Here is an 18498-nt window from a genome sequence, read left to right on the forward strand (position 1 = left end):
TTATAAGCGGCAATATTGTTGTATTTGCTTGTAAACTAGACCCTATTAGCGGAGGAGTAAAGATAAAAAAAGTCTCAGACCAGTCTCAAATCAGTTTTTATCAAAGTTAATGGAGCGCGCCCAATTGATCAAAATCCTCTGTCGTGTTTATTAGGTAAAATAGATGAGTTTTTTATCGGATTTTTTTAATACATATTTGTATTATTTCTAGATATGATCTAACTATTAAACTGCATAAAAACTTATAGAGTTGGCATAATTTAGAAATTAAGAAAAAAATATCATCCAAGAGCCCAAGAACTAAATATAGGTAGAACAAATGGCTAACACTCTACCATCAATTGAATCGAACTGAGCTGTTGAGCCAACCACCAAATAATTTTATCACAATAATTATTTGAGATTGGAGTTGATCCTATGACCTCCTTAATTATAGGGGAGATACCTACCAACTTTACAACAGTTGGTTGGTTGGTTGAGCTGATATTGAGTTGCCATTTACCATAATCCAGTCAGTGTACTTCAAAAGAGTATTCTCATAAGAGAGATTAACTTCAAAGCATATTTGGAATCTCCCGATGAAGAAGCAAGTGTAAAATTACTTGGCCTTGAGAAGCTTGCCCATGGGCTTGCCGAATTTTGGACCAAGCTAGCCTTTTTTGAAACATCTTTCACCCAAATAGATCATCCATCAAGTTAATACTAAAAAGACTCTATTTTACTATAACTCTTCGTATAATGCTGAACTTTTAAGCATTTTAACTATAAGATACAAACCCTAACAAGTTAAACATTTATATAATATAAAATGCTAACCGATTGGCATTTTATGTATTCCCATTTTAACTTAAGCATATTAATCACTAAGTTAAACCGTCAAACTCAATTTAGATGGTGATAACTTTCTAACCAATGATTTATTTTGTACATTTGATATGTCATCATGAAGATGAAGAAAAAAGAAAAATTTAAGAACCTCAGAGATATAGATAAAATTATAAATAAAAAATTTATAATATTATAACTTTATGCCTAGTTATCCATTTCAGTCATAAAAATTTCTATTACGAAGAAATGGAAAAGATCTGAGTTGGAATTGTGTAACCGTTCCTCCACCGCAACTATACTTAAAATCACATAAAAAACCTCCAAGTTTTAGTTTTACAAACTTTTCTAATTTTGTTTATAACACGTTGAACTATTTAGTATTTTTTTACCTAAGATGTTGAATAATTTAATATTTTATAAAAAGAAATCTTTGGCATTTCTATTTAAAAATTAGATTAACTAATTCACGGGTCAAATTCAAATATACTTGTTAGAGACAAAGTTGTAGAAATTAGTTAAATTTTTCAATACATTTAAAATAATACCATATCAGATTTTAGATGATAAAAATACGAAAAAAAGCATGTATTTGTTCAATATATTTGTATAATCTTTGTTATTACAAATTCGATCTATATTAGTTTAAATGCATTTGCTTATCCAATCCTACAACTTAACTTTGTATCCGTGTCTATACTTGTGGTTTTGATTTAAAAAAAAAAAATAAGGGTTGCACCCTAGTCAATTATAAGAATGTAAAATGATACAAATAAAACTATAACGGCGAAGTCAATTTAGGCCGACCCCGGATAAACTGTAATTTATCTCTTTTTTTTATTCTAGAGTTTCGAGTTGTACACTCTAATTAGTAAAAATTAAGGAAAAATTTTTGTCAACCTTCTATTTCAGCATTTCCTCATTGGTAGACAAACAGATTACGGGAAAAAGGAAAGTTCCATTTCTCTTAAACTTTACAACAATCTCATTAATTTAATAAGCGCTTGACAAAGCGTCTCTCCAATGCTTTTCTCCTTTCTAATCTTAATCTTTACCATTTTCCCCAACAATATAATAACAGAAGAAGAAGAGGAAGAAACAATCAAAAGGAAACACGCCACCGCTTTCTCCTCTAAAGGACTGGTGAAATTGAGAACAAAAAGGGAAAATAAAGGAGAAAAAAGAGAGAAAATTATTGGATTTATCTCAAGTTAGACTGCTGATTTTGCCTCATCGAGCTCCACAAATTGCTGTAATATCAATTCCTCAATTTTTTTTTCTGTTCTTCTTTTTTGGTTGATGATTTTATTTTTCCGTAATAATCTGAGTAATTGGATCTGATCTTTGATTGGAATTTTGAGTTGGGTTTCTTTTGGCGATCGATTTGTTGGTCGCCGATCTGATACTTTTCTCTTTTGGCTCGATGGATCCCGGCTTCAATTGGGATTCCTTGATGGTTGCTGATCTGCTGCATTTAATTAGGGCTAGGGCTAAAATTAGGTTTAGCAAAAGTTGGAGTTGTCGCTTGGGTGGGTTTCAGATAGCTTGGATTTGAGGGAAAGGAATGGGATTTGGTTAAGGCTTGGGATCTCACAAGTTTTGGGGTGTCACGTTACATTTCATCTCTGTAGGGGTAATCCAGGTTCGACTTTTCTTGATTTGGATTTTATCAAAATTATTCGCTTGACATTCGTCGACTTAGCGAGTCCTCCTCCCTATGAGAAGAGAAAATTTTATATGTTGTCAACTGATCTTTCAAGTAAATTTTGGGATTTGGGCTTGAGACAAATTTATACCTGTTGTTTTACATTTATCATTTCCTGGTAATGTATAGCATCAGCCTTTTTAAAACTACTAAAAAAACTTCTTTTCTTTTTATTTTTGCTGCCGCCGTGATTTCTCGATGTCTTTATCTCAAGAAGAAAAAGGAAATCTTTTTTGTGCGTTACCTCTCTATTATAGAATCACAACTAATCATAGTTATGTTATATAGATGACCATTGCCCTTGTTCCACGATTTAAGTGCAGGCCTTAGGACTCGTTGGTGAATTGTGGAGCATTACTTATACTTTTTAGTGGTCCAGTACTCGAGTCCAAGCTATGTTTTAATGAGGATTTCTATGATATCGGATTGTTTGTTGGATGCTTTGGAAGATTTTATCATTCTTTCAGGATTCTGCCTGTAGATAAGTTTAGCGCCAGAGGAGATCAGGGCAGCTGTATTTGTCAGATCAGTTATTTTAATTATGTTGGTAATTTGGAAGCCACAAATGCAGTGCTGAGCTTCAGACTTCCTTTCCTGGTGAGTACTATTTGTTATCTGAAATTTTGAAGAAACTTATGGTTAATTTTAATGTTTCTTGTTCCTTCATTCTCTCCGTTTGCAATGATATGCTGGCTTGTTTATCATTTGGAATTTTATAAGTGTCTCTACAGGCAAATCTATCATGCGAGGAGGATATTGAAATTTCTGGTTGTAGCATATATTATATGAACTCACATACATGAGAAGATAAAGAAGAAAATATCACAAGTAATCACATTTTAGAAGAAGAAAAATATCAAACTTTAGAGCCAAAGCTTTTTTTAAAATAAATAATGCTTACTCTTTCCAATTCATTAAATATTTACAACCTAAGTTCTAAAGGTACCTAGCTTCAACTGCAAAGTCATTTTATGATTTAATCATTTCAAAGTTTAAACAATTCCTTCTAACAATGTATGAAGAGAAAATATATTTCTGTCCCATGTGAATCTTCTGAAAAACTCTAGGCCATCAAAGCTTAGTAGATGTTGGACACAATAGGTGAAGTATGTAAAACTGCATGAGAGATAGGGTCAGTACAACAGTTCTGATGTACATGGGTGAAAATTCTCCATTGTCTCTCACTCCTGTTTCCTTCAAACTCTTGGTGAGTTGCAATATCAGTCTCCACTTGTGGAAGAGACTCTTCCTTGAGTCGGAGCAGAGTCTTGTACATTGACATGATTCAATTTTTATATCGTTCACTTTTAGTATGTATTCTTAGTATTGGTATTCAAGACTTTCAATGGACTGTTAAGTAGATCTTCTAACTTGTCATGCTTCCTGAGAGGTTATGTTATCTTTGGACTAAAGGGCATCACATGGTGTGACAAGAAGGCTTGCATCAAAGAGGTCATATGTTCAACTCAAGGAAACACCTCCTCACTAGTGAACATAAGGTTGCATACATCTTTCCTCTCTAGACCCTTTGAGGTGAAAGCCTTCGGATGGAACACCCTCTTTTACCAAATATTTGGACTGTATCCATCTATCCGACCATGTAACCTCAAAATGGACTTTACCCTGTAGAATAATTGACCTTAACTTTCGAGGTAAATAAAGACTATTCTTGATTCTCCTTGTCTTTTGCAAACAGATTTTTAGATCTCCAAGTGGTCAGTTTTTTATTTTACTATATCCTTTTGGCCATTTATTTGAGGATATTTGAAATATGGTTATAGTTGGGTTAAATCATGCACCTGGAATAGCACCCTATAGGCTATGGCCTTAGGAAAATGGAGACTGGGATATCCAACACTTTCATGCCCTAAATATCATCATTATCAGAATATATATATATATATATATATATATATATATATATATATATATATATATATATATATATATTCTTCCTCCTTTCTCCTTCATTTAGTTGTCTCCTTTTGCATCTGCATTTTCATCTCTCTGTTTTTGAAGAATTTATGTAAATGTAAATGTATCATAGTCACAAATATTGTTGTTTTTCTATAAATGGGTTGCAAGGTACTTGAACCCCATTTTTCCATTTGGTATGAGTTATCATTTTCTGGATCATTCTTATGATCACTTCTTGATAACTTATTAACAGCATATTTCCTTTATGGAGCTTTTATAGGACCTTGAATATATCTTAGATGCATGTTTGCTTTTCCTTACTTATTAGATAAAATTGAAACCTATGGGTGGCATCATCTAGTTTAAGTTGTTTGTCTCTCAGAACCTATGTGATGGTAAGGAAACTAAACTTTAGATGACAGCCACTATGTTGCCTATGCATCCTTGTTTGTGTGTTTGCATTCATTTTTTAAGAAACATTTGAGACTCATCATAGTGGCTGTCATCTAAAGTTTCTTGCTGACAGTGGCAACTATTTAGATGGGGCCATGTTGTGTTCCTACTGACAGTATTAGCTATCATAATGCAAAATGAACATTGACTTTTCTCTTGAACCCACATGTGAATTTCGTTGATCTCTTCATGTTCATTGTTGATTTCTGTCACTACAGTTTTCAAGTTGGACTCTTGAGGGTTACTGCTAGTTATATGCATGAATTAATTTTCTGGGGATGCGGTGATAAGTGTTTTATGCCTTCAGATTTGCTGAAAGAGCTAAGCTTTACAAGTTAATTCAACTGTGTTCATGTGCTGTAGTTGTAGTTGTTAAAGATCTTGAAGATCTTGAAGACCTTGTCTCTCCAACAGCTTACAGAGGCACTATTGGACTAGAGAAATGAATTTACTTGGTCCAGAAAGAAGTTGCTTTCTGGCCTTCAGATGATGTTACCTAGACTTCAATTTTAAGTTCCTTGTGGTCCTACTTGGATATTTTGGACAATTGGACACTTTAGGATGCCCATTCACCTTCAGCATTTTATTATGTGTCCTATTTTGGTACTTCTATATAGGAAAAAAAAATCAAGATGTAGCAAGAATTCCAAAATTTCAATACAATTGAGGAGAACTAGTCTAAATTACCCGTAGGTTGCATGAGCCTTAACTGCAAACGAGACGTAGATACTCTATCTATTATTGGCCTTATCATTATCTTTAAATGCGACTCGGGCATCGATTCCTAGAGGGGTTGGTGTCAGGTTGATAATCAACCTAGAAATCTAGAATATTACCATTATGATTATGGACCACACATAGTTGCATATGCATCATTAAAACGAGGTTATGTCCTTGTGTCATATTTTAGCAAATTTACAATGTTCGATTCTTAAAACCTCGACACCTTACAGGTCAACCTTTCTCATATGTATTGGTAACATTGCTTCTAGATACCAAGGATTCCTTCAGTTTGGCTAGTAAGATAAGTTGTTATGGACAATCTGGTGACATTATTTTAAACTAAGGCTTCAACTCTCAATCAGTTATTAGTTTGCCTTCCACCTTGAGTTTAGGATGGCTTGTTTTTGTAACATTCCATCTCTTTCATAAATATTCTAGAATCTACTATTGATGAGCAGTCATTCCTTAGTCGCCGATGTTTAGTTGTAGGTGAAATAATATAAAAAAGATGCATGATTTGAGGAAATATTTACAAATGTCATTACATATTCTTATAGGAGGTAAAAGTAAATGGAATGGTTGACTTTGGAGTTTGCACAAGTCTGAAAGAACTTATACACTGTTAGAATATTTTAGAGTACCAAAACCACAATGAACAAATTGGTTGAAATAGTTTGCCCTTGGTTTTAGTCAGTTTAGGATTAGTGTTCCTTATCGGAACTTTCAATATGGCTGAATTACACTGGTCAAACATGCTCATTATATACTCTAGCACGAAAGGAATATTTGCTTGATTTCAGCTTAATTAGACCTCTACTATTATGTGTATGGTGAGTCAATTTTAGTGTTGGTTTGAGTTTTCTTGGGAAATTAAAATCTAATGAATAAGGCTTGATGATATCTGATAGAAATAGGTTTATTCCCTTGTTCCCTCTTGAAACCATTGGAAACAATATGACACATGTAATTATAAATAACAAAAAGAAAAAGATTTTAGCTTATTATAAACTCAACCTTTTTGTGGAAAGCTACCCAAATTGTTGTTAGTAGACTTATAGATGGGAATGGCACACCTTGCCTATCTAATTTTTGTTTGCCAAGATATAATGTATTTGTAACGTTGGATCTGTTTTCTTAGTTTTTATCTTCATGGATGAAGATTGTCCAGCATAATAAATATTTTCTGCAAGTTAGCACCCAAAATTAGTTCCCATTATAGTATTTTTCTTTCTTTTCCCTTTTGTAAAGCTGCTTATTTTGAATGCACCTCGCTAGGGACAATAACTGAGAAAACAAAGAACGAACCAAGGTCAGTTGGCACAAACTGTTTGTTTGAGAAACTAAGCTTTGATGGGAATTGGCACTTCATAGTACATAGGACATTTAATAAGTATGATTATTTTTGGACATATGTAGAACTTTAAATTGTCTGACATTTGAGTGGCTTTACTCAGTTGCCTTCAAGATGACAGATCTGAAAGATAAGAGCTCCACGGTTGCAGATATAACTGCTTTGCACAAGGAATGGGATGATACTTCTTGTCCAATTTGCATGGACCATCCCCATAATGCTGTCCTCCTCATTTGCAGTTCCCATGATAAAGGCTGCAGATGTTACATCTGTGATACAAGTTATAGACATTCTAATTGCCTAGATAGATTCAAAAAACTCAAATTGAACAACAGGGATGACCCTCAGTTGAGTTCTTCTTTTGTTGATGATTCTGGTAATGTGAGTCTCAATCAGGTGGCTCATTATACATCCACCTCTGAACCCCTTTCAGAGAGCCCAACATTCAGAAGAAATGTAGTCACAAATCAAGAAGATTACAATGTTGAAGAAAACGATGGACCTAATTTTGTAAGTGTATCTGAGGCACTCGAAGGAAATGAAAATAACCAGGAAGTTGAGAGTTCTATAGAAACCCAGGAAGAGGAAAGGACTGGACTTGAGGAATCTGGTGGTGATGCGTCAGAGTTGAACAGCATAAAGTGCCCGCTCTGCAGAGGAAATGTAATGGGTTGGATGATCGTTAAAGAAGCAAGGCATTATCTCGACCAGAAGTCAAGGACCTGCTCTCGGGAATCATGCACATTTCTTGGCAATTACAGAGAACTGCGAAGACATGCTAGAAGGGTTCACCCTACAACAAGGCCTGCTGAAGTTGATCCATCTAGGCAACGTGCTTGGCGCCGCCTTGAGCACCAGCGTGAGTATGGTGACATCCTCAGTGCAATCAGATCAGCAATGCCTGGTGCAGTTGTGTTTGGTGACTATGTCATTGATAATGGAGATGGATTATCACGTGACCGTGAAAGTAGTGGATCTGGAGAAGGGAGTGGGCCATGGTGGACGACATTCTTTCTGTTCCATATGATCAGCAGCCCCGGTAGATCGGTTGATGATGGAAGAGGCTCATCTAGGGCTTGGCGGAGACCAAGACGCTCAGGACACCGTAATCTTTGGGGTGAAAACCTATTGGGTCTGCAAGATGATGATGAAGATGATGATGATGTTAATCTAGATGATGACATTCCAGTACCAAGGAGACGTCGGAGGTTCATGAGATCCAGATCTGATGAGGAGCATCCATGAGCCATGGGATGTCCTGGTAATTATTTGTTTTCCATCCATCCTGAAGTTCTCCTTTCCCCCATGAGTTTATGGTGATAACATGTATGTTTTTCACCATGACATTGGAAATATGATCTGACAACATTACTTGCTCTGTTAGATGTTATCTTGGTAGTTTGAGGCTGTTGCAGTCACCGAAAAGGGACATACTGAAGCCTCAAGGGGACTTATCTCAAGATTAGATTGGATGTTCCAAATCTTTTCTCTTTTCAGTCTGTTGACATCGATCTCACCGACAAATTATCCTCTAGTGATGTACTCATCGATTTGATAAAGATAATCAAACTGAGAAGGTTGTGATTGATGATGAGCATGACCTGAATGCCATCAGGCTCCTATTATGTTCACTGGAAAATGTTTATGATCTGATCTTCCCAGATGACCTTCATGAATTGTACAGATACCTGATTACTACTAGAATTATTTTATTTTAACTGCTATCATTATGAAATATTTTTCTTTTGGTGTTATATCTTCACGCCTATATTCTGATATCAAGAGTTTTAAGCTTTCTTCAGTTGATCATCTCTTCCATTGTGGAATAATGTTGTGCTTCTGTAAAGATATTTGCAGTAATGCAAATAGCTTTTTATTCTTACATTCAGATTGAGCTGTCATAATTGATCGTTTTTCTTCCCTCTTTTCTGAGAAGTGGGGAACAACCCTGTTGCACATAGACGATCCTGCATGTTTCGTAATGTCATATGGAAGAAGCAACCACATTGCTGCAAATATATCTAAAAGCTAACACAGTATGTTGTCAGATTTTCCCGATGTATTTAAGTTCTCAAATTCCAAGGCATTGCACAAATTTAAGAGCTCGTAGGCTTAGTTATGATCTAGAGAATGAGAATATTCATCTTTGATAATTAGGTTAGATAACTGGAACAAATCTTTTATAGAAACGAGCAATAATAGACCAACTCCACCACCCTCTGACATTATTCATCGTCCTGAAGAATTTAGCTCGGGTTCAATTGTGGAATAGGAATAGGGTAATTCTCGTACAGTAATTAAATAATAATTTACCTTATTCTAATATGGTAATTCATCATTTCTCATCTTATTCATACAACTTTTAAAAAATAATTTAATAATCATTCACAATTATTATTTTGTTCTTCAATAATATGACATTTAATTATACATCACTTCGATTACATTTGAGGTTCTCTTTCTCCACTATCTCTTTTTTAAAACATCGGTCATCTAAGGTACAATCTCTCTCACCGATCTCTTCTTTTAAATATTAGTCATCTCAACTACAGTTGAGATTCTATCTTTTTCTTAGACTAGTAAATTTTGCAACAAAAAAAAAAAAAAATTAAGCCTGCATACTTTTGCGGATTATAACATCGCATTACCACAATGCGGATTTATAACCTTGTATTACAATATAGTGCATCTTTATTTTCTCTAGTGTATGGTTATTTACATAGAGTACGAGCTTACATTATCTCGCAGTGTCTTTTTATATCCTCTAATGCATGGTTATTTTTTATAAAATGTGAGATTATAAACCCGTATTACTCCCCATAGTGTCTCTTTATATCCTCTAGTGCATTGTTATTTTACATAGAGTGCGAGCTTATAACCCGCATTACCCCGTAGTATCTCTTTATATTTCATAGTGCATGATTATTTTACATAAAGTGCAGGCTTATAACTCTGCATTACCTTGCGATGCCTTTTTATTTTCTCTAGTGTATAATTATTTTACATAGAATATAGGCATATATCCTTGCATTACCTTATAGTGTATATTTATATCCTTTAGTGCATAATTATTTTATATAGAGTGAGGGCTTATAACCCCACATTACCCCCACACCCCCACACCGCAGTGCATCTTTATATTATCTAAAGCATGTTTCTTTTACATAAAGTGCAAAGTTATTTCTCTGCAATGCGAACTTATAACCCTGTATTTCTTTGCATAATTATATTCTCATAGTGCGAGTATATAAAATATTTTAAATCCGTAGTTATAATAAAAAATAATATTATTTCATAAAAATACTATTTACTACTTTTACTTTAATATATACTCAATGGTATTTTCGTTATTTTATTTAAAACATCATCAATTCTGAATTTAATTTTATTATTCTTTAATACTTTTATATCAACTTTATATCATATAAAATATAATTATCCTTATACTAGTTTTAAACTAAACATTAGAAGAGATTATACTAGTATGAAAAATTAGCTCTCTTCTTCTGGTATTAAAAATTAGAATGGCTATACCTATTCTACCCTTATTCCAAGTGAAAGCCTTAAAACTCGCAACATCTTTAGTTGAGGAAGTAAGACCCCAATTAATTGTGGCAGCGGTTGGTCCCAAGAAGGCTAAAATGTAGGCGGTGATATGAAGAAATTGTAAAGAATTTGAGGGTAAAAAGGTCGTTAATGGCAAAATAGAACCACACAAGATTTGCACAGCGTCTGTACATCAATAAGCCTTCAAAATAAACAATCTTTAAGAAATTAAAACTATGACACACCGCTTTCTTTCACTTGTACTACATCAAGATCAACTCCACTGCAAATTAGTCCAGCAATAAAATCAGCTAGGTTTTTGATAGCATAACCCCACTCCAAATTTATATCCTATTTCTCTAGCTGGATACCAGGTCTTTGGATGATGCCTTTCTTTTGCTGATTTCACATGCTCGGTTTGCTTCCGTCCACTGCTCAATCTGAAAAACTCTAAGATCCATTAGGCAAAAAGAGAAGAAGAAAAAAGAGTACGATTTTAAACAACAGCCTAACTTAATACCGCATAGTCAAAAGAACTTAAAAGAAACTCTAGTTCTTGTAATAGAACTCTACTTTTGAGGTATCTATCAAATATTACAAGTCCTCTCAATCTTGAGAACCATGAATAAGCATCAGGTTACATATAATATATTAATGCTTATTACTAATCGATCACTTGATTATTAAGCAAATGTACAGATTCCAGGTATACAATTAAAATTCCCTTAATATCTATGAATATTTGACTTATCAGCATTGAATCACTCGATGTTACTAAGGAAGTGCGGAAAATCCAGGCATTCCCTCAAGTATCGATAATGCATGTATGCTTTTTCTTATATAATATTGTCATTGCCAGTTGGGAAAAAAGTATGCATAGGATATTTTTGAAAGGAGGATGTTTAGTAAGTTTGTCTCAAGAGCATTATCAAATAAATGAAGAACCATCGAAGTGGTGCGGCAGAAGCGTGATGAGCCCATAACCCAGGGTCCCAGGGTGAAAATTGGTCTGATATTAGGAGTGGTGGTTCAATTAAATACTTTCTATTTTTACATCAATAATTTATAACTGGGCTCAGCTAATGAAATATGATACATTGTACAAATTGCTAATTTTGTGTTTAAGCACCAAGACAATGATGACCTTAAAAGTACCATCTTAGCACTTAATTTTCTCATGGGCCTCTCACACAAGGTTCCTATCTGTGTGGGGGTCTACGGCGTTAAGTTATATAGCTTTACTTTCATTTATGAAAGGTTGTTTCCACTCTTTACAAGTTGAACCCACCTCTTAGATGCAAGCAACACAACATATATGGATGGCCATACTTTTTAAGTACATAATAATGTTGACTACATTTCAGAAGTCAAAATATCAGAAAAAAATGATATGATTCGGCTAATCAATTCGAATCATGAGGACATTAAGTTTGAATCATAAAAAGAGCTTTTGCCTATTAAGAATTTACATAAATACATTTTGATGTGATATGAAGTTGATTGATGGGATAGATGGACTACTAAATCACCACACTCTATGTTTGTTATGCATGCATCTATATACGCATCTTTCTCTCTCCCGATTCGGTTTGTTTCGTCCGAAACTTGGCCGATCCGGCTGATACCCCATCGAAACTAGTCTATTTAACTATTTTCGAGGTGAGATCGGGATCGGGATCGACCAAATTAGGAACCATGCATGTAAGGTCAACATTAGTTGTGCAATGCTTGAGTGGTAGGTGTGCATTGCTTGAGAGGTAAGTGTGCAATTCCTGAGAGTTCACTACTACTAGGCATGCAATGCCTGAGAGGGCACCGCTAGGTGTGCAATGTTTGATAAATAGGTGTGCAATGCTTGAAATGTTGTCACCAGGTGTGCAAGGTTTAAGAGGTTGCATCTAAGTGTCCAATAGCTATATATTAACATTCTCTATGTAACTAACGGTTACATATTTCCATTCTCTATGTACGGAATAGATATATACACGAAATTCTCTATGTATGCAATAGGTATATATACGAAATTCTCCGTGTATGCAATAGGTACATATGAAATTATCCGTGTATATAATGGATACATAGACGAAGTTCTCTATCTATACAATGGGTATATATGAGAAATTCTCTATGTATGCATTGGGTACATATATGAAATTCTCTATGTATACGATTACTATATGTTACCATTCTCTATATATGCAATGCTTACATACTATCATTCTCTATGTATGTAATAGCTACATATTATCATTCTCTATGTATGTAATAGCTACATACTACCATTCTCTATTTATGCAATGCCTACATATTAACGTCTATAGTTTACATTCAATCATTTGCATAATTTAGCAGACAAAACTGTTGTTAATATTTGGTTTTCATATGTTAGGTAAAATGGATATAACATGTCAAAACCAACTTTAAAGGGCAAAATAGTAATTTAAATGGTCAAAACAAGTATTTATATTTCTTAACCTTGTTTTAGGAAAAATGAGTATAATATGTCAAAACCAGGTTTAGAAGGTTTTAAAATTCAGGTTTTAATACTTTTTTCAATCATTTAGGAAAAATGGGTATAACATGCCAAAACCAAGTTTAAAGGGGAAAATAGTAATTTTAATGGTCAAAATAGGTGTTAATATTTCTTAACCATGTGTTAGAAAAAAAAATGAGTATAACATGTGAAAAACAAGTTTAAAAGGCAAAACAGTAAATTTACGAGCAAAACAAGTATTAATATTTGGTAACCTTGTTCTATGAAAAATGGGTATAATATGTCAAAACTAGGTTTAAAGGAAAAATAATAGTTTCAACCATCAAAATGGGTGTTAATATTTTTTAATCATGTTACATGAAAAACAGGTATACATATCAAAACTTAGTTTAAAGAGCAAAAGGGTAATTTTAACGGTCAAAACAGGTGTTAATATTGGGCAATTATGTTTTAGGAAATACAGGTATAACATGTCAAAATGATTTTGAAGGGAAAAATAGTAATTATATCAGTCAAAAAAGGATATTTATTAATCATGTTTTAGGGGAAAAAAACTGGGTATAACATGCCAAAAACAAGTTTTAAGGGCAAAATAGTAATTTTAACCATCAAAACAAGTGTTAATATTTCTTAACCATGTTTAAAAAAAACTGAATATAGCATATGAAAACCAGTTTAAAGGGACAAAATAGTAAACTTAGCAGTTAAAATGGATGTAAATATTTCTAGGAACCACGTGAAAGCTAGGTTTAAAGGGCAAAATAGTAATTTTAATGTCAAATCAGGTATTAATATTTCGTAACTATGTTTTAGAAGAAAAATGGGTATAACATGTCCTTCACATATTAAAAGGGTAAAACAGTAATTTTACTGGTCAAAACAGGTGTTAATATTTGGTAATCATGTTTTATGGAAAATGAGTATAACTTGCCATTCAGAAGTTAAAGGGGGTAAAATAGTAATTTTACTGCTCAAAACAGGTCGGGTGTTAATAATTTTTAACCATGTTTTAGGAAAAATGAGTATAACATGTGATTCACAGGTTACAAGGGTAAAATTGTAATTTTACCAGTCAAAACAGGTATTAATATTGTTAAAATCTACTTGTAAGTATGCAATGCATATTTGAGAATAAATTAAGATAGGTGTGCGACGTTAGAGAAAAGATTGGTGAGAAAATTTAGAATTTTAGTTTATAGAATAAGATATGGATATTAAGAGAGAGGAGAGAGAAATTTTTAAATAACTCTAGTTCAATCAAAGATAAAATTGTAATTTGGTTTAAGTGTGGTACAAAATTTAATTTGTCTGAATAATATTTCTAATCTAGAGTAGTATTCCCTAATCTAGAATAGAAAAATGATAATCCTAAAGCAACGAGGGCTTAAGAGTTACAGTACTTGTTGTACATTCAATTGGCTGTAGTCAAATACCACTTATCCAAAAAGTATGAAATTATCATTCCAAGGTCTTCTGTAAATAGTGGAAAACCTATTGGCGATAATGACAGAATTCAGAAATTAAAAGAAAAATCCATAAAAATGTTCTTGATAATAAACTTTTAAAATCTGAATTATTTCCTAAGAATGAAGTAGAAATACAACTAATAACTTTCATTGCTGAGAGCTAAATCAGTTGGAAGAGATAAACAACATACCTGGCATAGAGAAATGACTTTTGTCAGCTGCTCTTTCTACTTAGTGTGTGTTCCACCTGGATTTACACTTTAATTACAAGCAAGCTGCAAATAGATAAGCTCAATGAGAACATAAAACGTATTAAAGGATATAAATATGATACTAAAACAAATCCACATAATCTCCTAACCAAAACCATGGCCTTGACAGAGATGTACAACAGAATTTTAACGACATGAAGGAAAAATACTAGTGTATGCTAGTAAGAATAAAAACATATAGACAGAAAATGCCAAGATTTCAAGGACAGTAGTGATATGAATACTGCAATAGCAGATAAAGTAGAATCATATTAATCATTATTGTCTGACAAAATGACAAGGGAGAGTTTATACTTGTTTGCACTAAGTCAATCAAGTTGGTAGTCTTTCAGTTTCAGATATTAAAAATATTCTCATTAAGTGATTGGAAAATTTTGTTCAACAATTCAATAACTCATTGTATTGGTGGAACTGATTTATTTAGTTTTACTTGAAACAAATAAGCACTTTGAATCTATATATATAATTATACATAATCAGATTTCCATTTTATATTACAGTTATCTTCATTTAGCTTTACTTGCTTTGAAGAATCCAATTCTGCATCCAATTTTTTTAATGATGATTAAAAGGTTCACCACAATGTACAGATAAAGATAAAACTTAAAAGTACAAAGTGTAAACCTATTTAGCTTGACTTGCTTTGAAGCATCCAAGTCTGCAACTCCAATTTTTCAAATCTGATTAGAAGGTAGAGGTTGACATACAGATAAAGATTCATGGATTTCTTTTTGCTAACTCACTAATTATGTTAAAAGCTTAAGCTATTAGAGAACGATAAATTTTTATATTTTATATTCTAACATTCTCCTTTACTTTTGAGTTGAGAGATATTGATAGGCTCAAAAAGTATACTTGATCTAAATAAATAGAAATTTTGTATGTTAAATGACAAATGGGCCTAGCAGAATTCAAACTCATGACTTCTGTTATAATACAATGTCACCTCATACACTAGCCTAAAAGTTTAAGCTATTAGGAATATTGATTTTATATTTTAAATTCTTATACCTTCATAAGAAATTGCGCAAGAGTTGGAAAAATAAAGTGAAAGGACCAAGTTGAGTTGGTGGTGCAGTACTTGGATTTGAAACCTACCAAACTTCCTTCAGACTCCTATGCCCATCCAACTGGTAAGTAACTCATCTACATGATTTTTGAGCATTTGACAAAGCTAACCAATCAATTTTCTTTTTTAACTCCTCTAACAGTCATGTGTTATTCTGATTGATTTCATCAATCGCTTTCCTAATCTCTATGTGGTTATCCAAGTTTCAATGCTACAGACCAGTAGCTTTTCAGTATCATGATGTTTACATGACATGCCTAAGGCATCATGTAAGAACCACATGTCTCATACACATTTGAAACTTGAATAAACTTCCAGTTTTCTTTCTGGATTTTTAAGTAAGGTAGGCATTTTTCTTCAATATATCAACCGATCTCAATTGTGGAGCAATTAGTGGTGAGTATGGATTAGAAGAAAAGGAGCTCCATGAGCCCTGCACACTTTTAGGTGATTATATCTGTTCTAAGGACAGTATCCGACCTCCACTACAAAGTATATTTCTTGTACCAGACTGTTTATATTTTTGTTGGCTGCACTTACTTTATCCTTTCAGACTATAATTGCCTTATGTATATTCCTGCAGACTCTATTGTGAACTTGTTTTCTTAAGCTACAAAATCCATTTGAAATCCTGAGTGTCGGGTTGGTCCTTTCCAACAAATCGAATAACTGCAGAAGACCAGCATGCCTCCTAAATTTATCTGCTCACTATAAGCCTCAGCTTTTCTATTAGTTATCATAATCATTGAATATTCATGTATTCAACAATATTTCTTGATTTATCCATCCACTATGCTCTAATGAGAAATTTGATTTCATAAGAATTAAATTTATCATCTCTAATACTAATCTCTCCAAGAGGTTTTGGCATCCTCAGGCACCTTGGGCCATATGAAATACTCAATAATCGGGAGGAAGTGCACCATCTTTGACTATCAATGGTCATTTCTTTCTAGGCCTAGTTGTGATCACCTCGTTATCTTTTTTTCTTTTTATCAAAATACAAAACTAGCTGTCTCCTCTTTGTCAATATGATTACGTAAGAGAAAACTATCCTAATAAGCTCAATTAGAACCAATAAACTCAATAGACACATTGACACTTTCAGGTGACTTGAAAGTTGGAAGCTCTATAATAGACAATTGCAACAAAGTTTCAAGTTATTACTCTGTGAGACATGGAAATGAACCATAAGAACAGAAATGGGCTCGGTAATAAGGTTTTCAGCTTGAAGAACACATTGACACTTTCAGGAGACTTGGAAGTTGGAAGCTCTATAATAGACAATTGCAACAAAGTTTCAAGTTATTACTCTGTGAGACATGGAAATGAACCATAAGAACAGAAATTGGGCTCGGTAATAAGGTTTTCAGCTTTGAAGAAGAGCTGGTTATGTAGTCCATCATCTTTAATTCCTAAAACTTGTAATTGTCGTGAACAATCACCCTTCCTTAAATCAATTTGCCAACATCTAAATCTTTTATAAATTGCCATATAATACATACAATTTAGTGACATGCCACCTATCCTGAACTGACTAGAATCCTTTTATTGAGAAGGAAGGAGTGTTCTAATTAAGTAGGGACTCTGTTCCATTACATCAATCAAATATGTCTAAAACAAAAGTTACCTTTTCTGATGGTCTTCCTCACTGAATAGCACAAATACAGGACCCCCCCTCTCCTTTAAAACCACCATCCTCCAGTACACTACAAAGATTAAAAAGCAGCAGAAAAGATTTTTTTTTACACCCACACCCATGAAACAGAAGCTAAAAATCACATGAATCAAATCCACCACCTTGCCTGGAACTCCTGAACATGGGCAAGGTCCTTCCCCTGAGCATCAGGCCAGCTAACCTTCCTCCTCTCATCCCTCTCCATCACTTGCTGCTGCTCCTCAATTCTAGTTGGTTTCTTGAGGTTACTCTTTAGAGGGGGAGGAGTAGAAGGAGGAGGAGGAGGAGGAGGAGGAGCTTGTGGGCATGGCCCTTGAGGTGAATCTTTGCCATTGGCATGGCTAGTTCTCACCTCACTGCTCTTGCTGCAGCTGTTCCTGGCTGGTGCATAACAGGAGCACACAAGGGAGGTGCACCTGCTCTCCCCTAGATTTGCCAGTAGTTTTGATGGTTTTGGTCACCTCTGCTTCACTTGTTACTTAAGCAGTGGCATGGCTAATTTTGTACCATGACTGATCTCTAATCCTTGGAAGAGAACAGAGAAAGCAAAAGAGTTGGGGAGGAGTGTGTTGTTATGGCCAAAGGTGGGGGAGGTGTCAAAATGATGGCTTCTGCTGAGAATTATAGTGCTTTGTTTTGTTTATTGCCTGTCTCTCTTCCCTGTTTGGGATGTGATCGTCTGCAGCCTGTGGTGTAGGAATTTTCTGCAGTTGAGGACACTTTGGGTTTGGACAGCCAGTAATAGGAAGACAAGTGTCCGTATGCACTTAAATCTAGAACTTGGGCGTGTATGCGGTTTTGTTCCTGCAGAATTAATGGCTTTTTTCTAGCGAGGAGCGGCGGTGGTATGACTGGTATCCAATGGATGGCCCTCCTCCAAATTTAATTTACTAAAATAAATTACCCTAAATTTAATACTAAAAACAGGTTATTGAAAGTATCAGTGTTTTACTTATAAACTACAAATGTTATTGAGTTTATCATCTACAGCTTAAGTTA

The 18498-nt window shown here is 34.0% G+C and overlaps 1 protein-coding gene and 1 long non-coding RNA gene across 5 annotated transcripts; one reads left to right on the forward strand and one right to left on the reverse strand.

Annotated features, from left to right (window-relative positions):
- Positions 1-1865: 1865 nt before the first annotated feature.
- Positions 1866-8728, forward strand: LOC140784196 (uncharacterized). Of its 4 annotated transcripts, none has more exons than XM_073131455.1 (4): positions 1867-2077; positions 2849-3127; positions 7078-8235; positions 8359-8728. In XM_073131455.1, exon 3 carries the CDS (start codon positions 7089-7091, stop codon positions 8217-8219), a length of 1131 nt encoding a protein of 376 aa, XP_072987556.1. In that variant the 5' UTR covers positions 1867-2077; positions 2849-3127; positions 7078-7088; the 3' UTR covers positions 8220-8235; positions 8359-8728. The 4 variants fall into 4 exon arrangements, with proteins under 4 accessions (XP_072987553.1, XP_072987556.1, XP_072987554.1 ...); XM_073131454.1 differs by having other exon boundaries at positions 1926-2077; positions 2854-3127; XM_073131452.1 differs by having other exon boundaries at positions 1866-2077; positions 7078-8728.
- Positions 8729-10630: 1902 nt separating this feature from the next.
- On the reverse strand, positions 10631-18112 carry LOC140783415 (uncharacterized). The gene is made up of 4 exons (XR_012108142.1): positions 17622-18112; positions 17452-17530; positions 14672-14755; positions 10631-10960 (listed from the first exon to the last, which is right to left on the reverse strand). It is a non-coding gene; the product is annotated as an uncharacterized lncRNA (long non-coding RNA).
- Positions 18113-18498: the final 386 nt, after the last annotated feature.

This window comes from Typha latifolia, chromosome 3, assembly GCF_019914945.1.
Source record: "Typha latifolia isolate L0001 chromosome 3, TyphaL0001v2, whole genome shotgun sequence".
Taxonomy (NCBI): domain Eukaryota; kingdom Viridiplantae; phylum Streptophyta; class Magnoliopsida; order Poales; family Typhaceae; genus Typha; species Typha latifolia.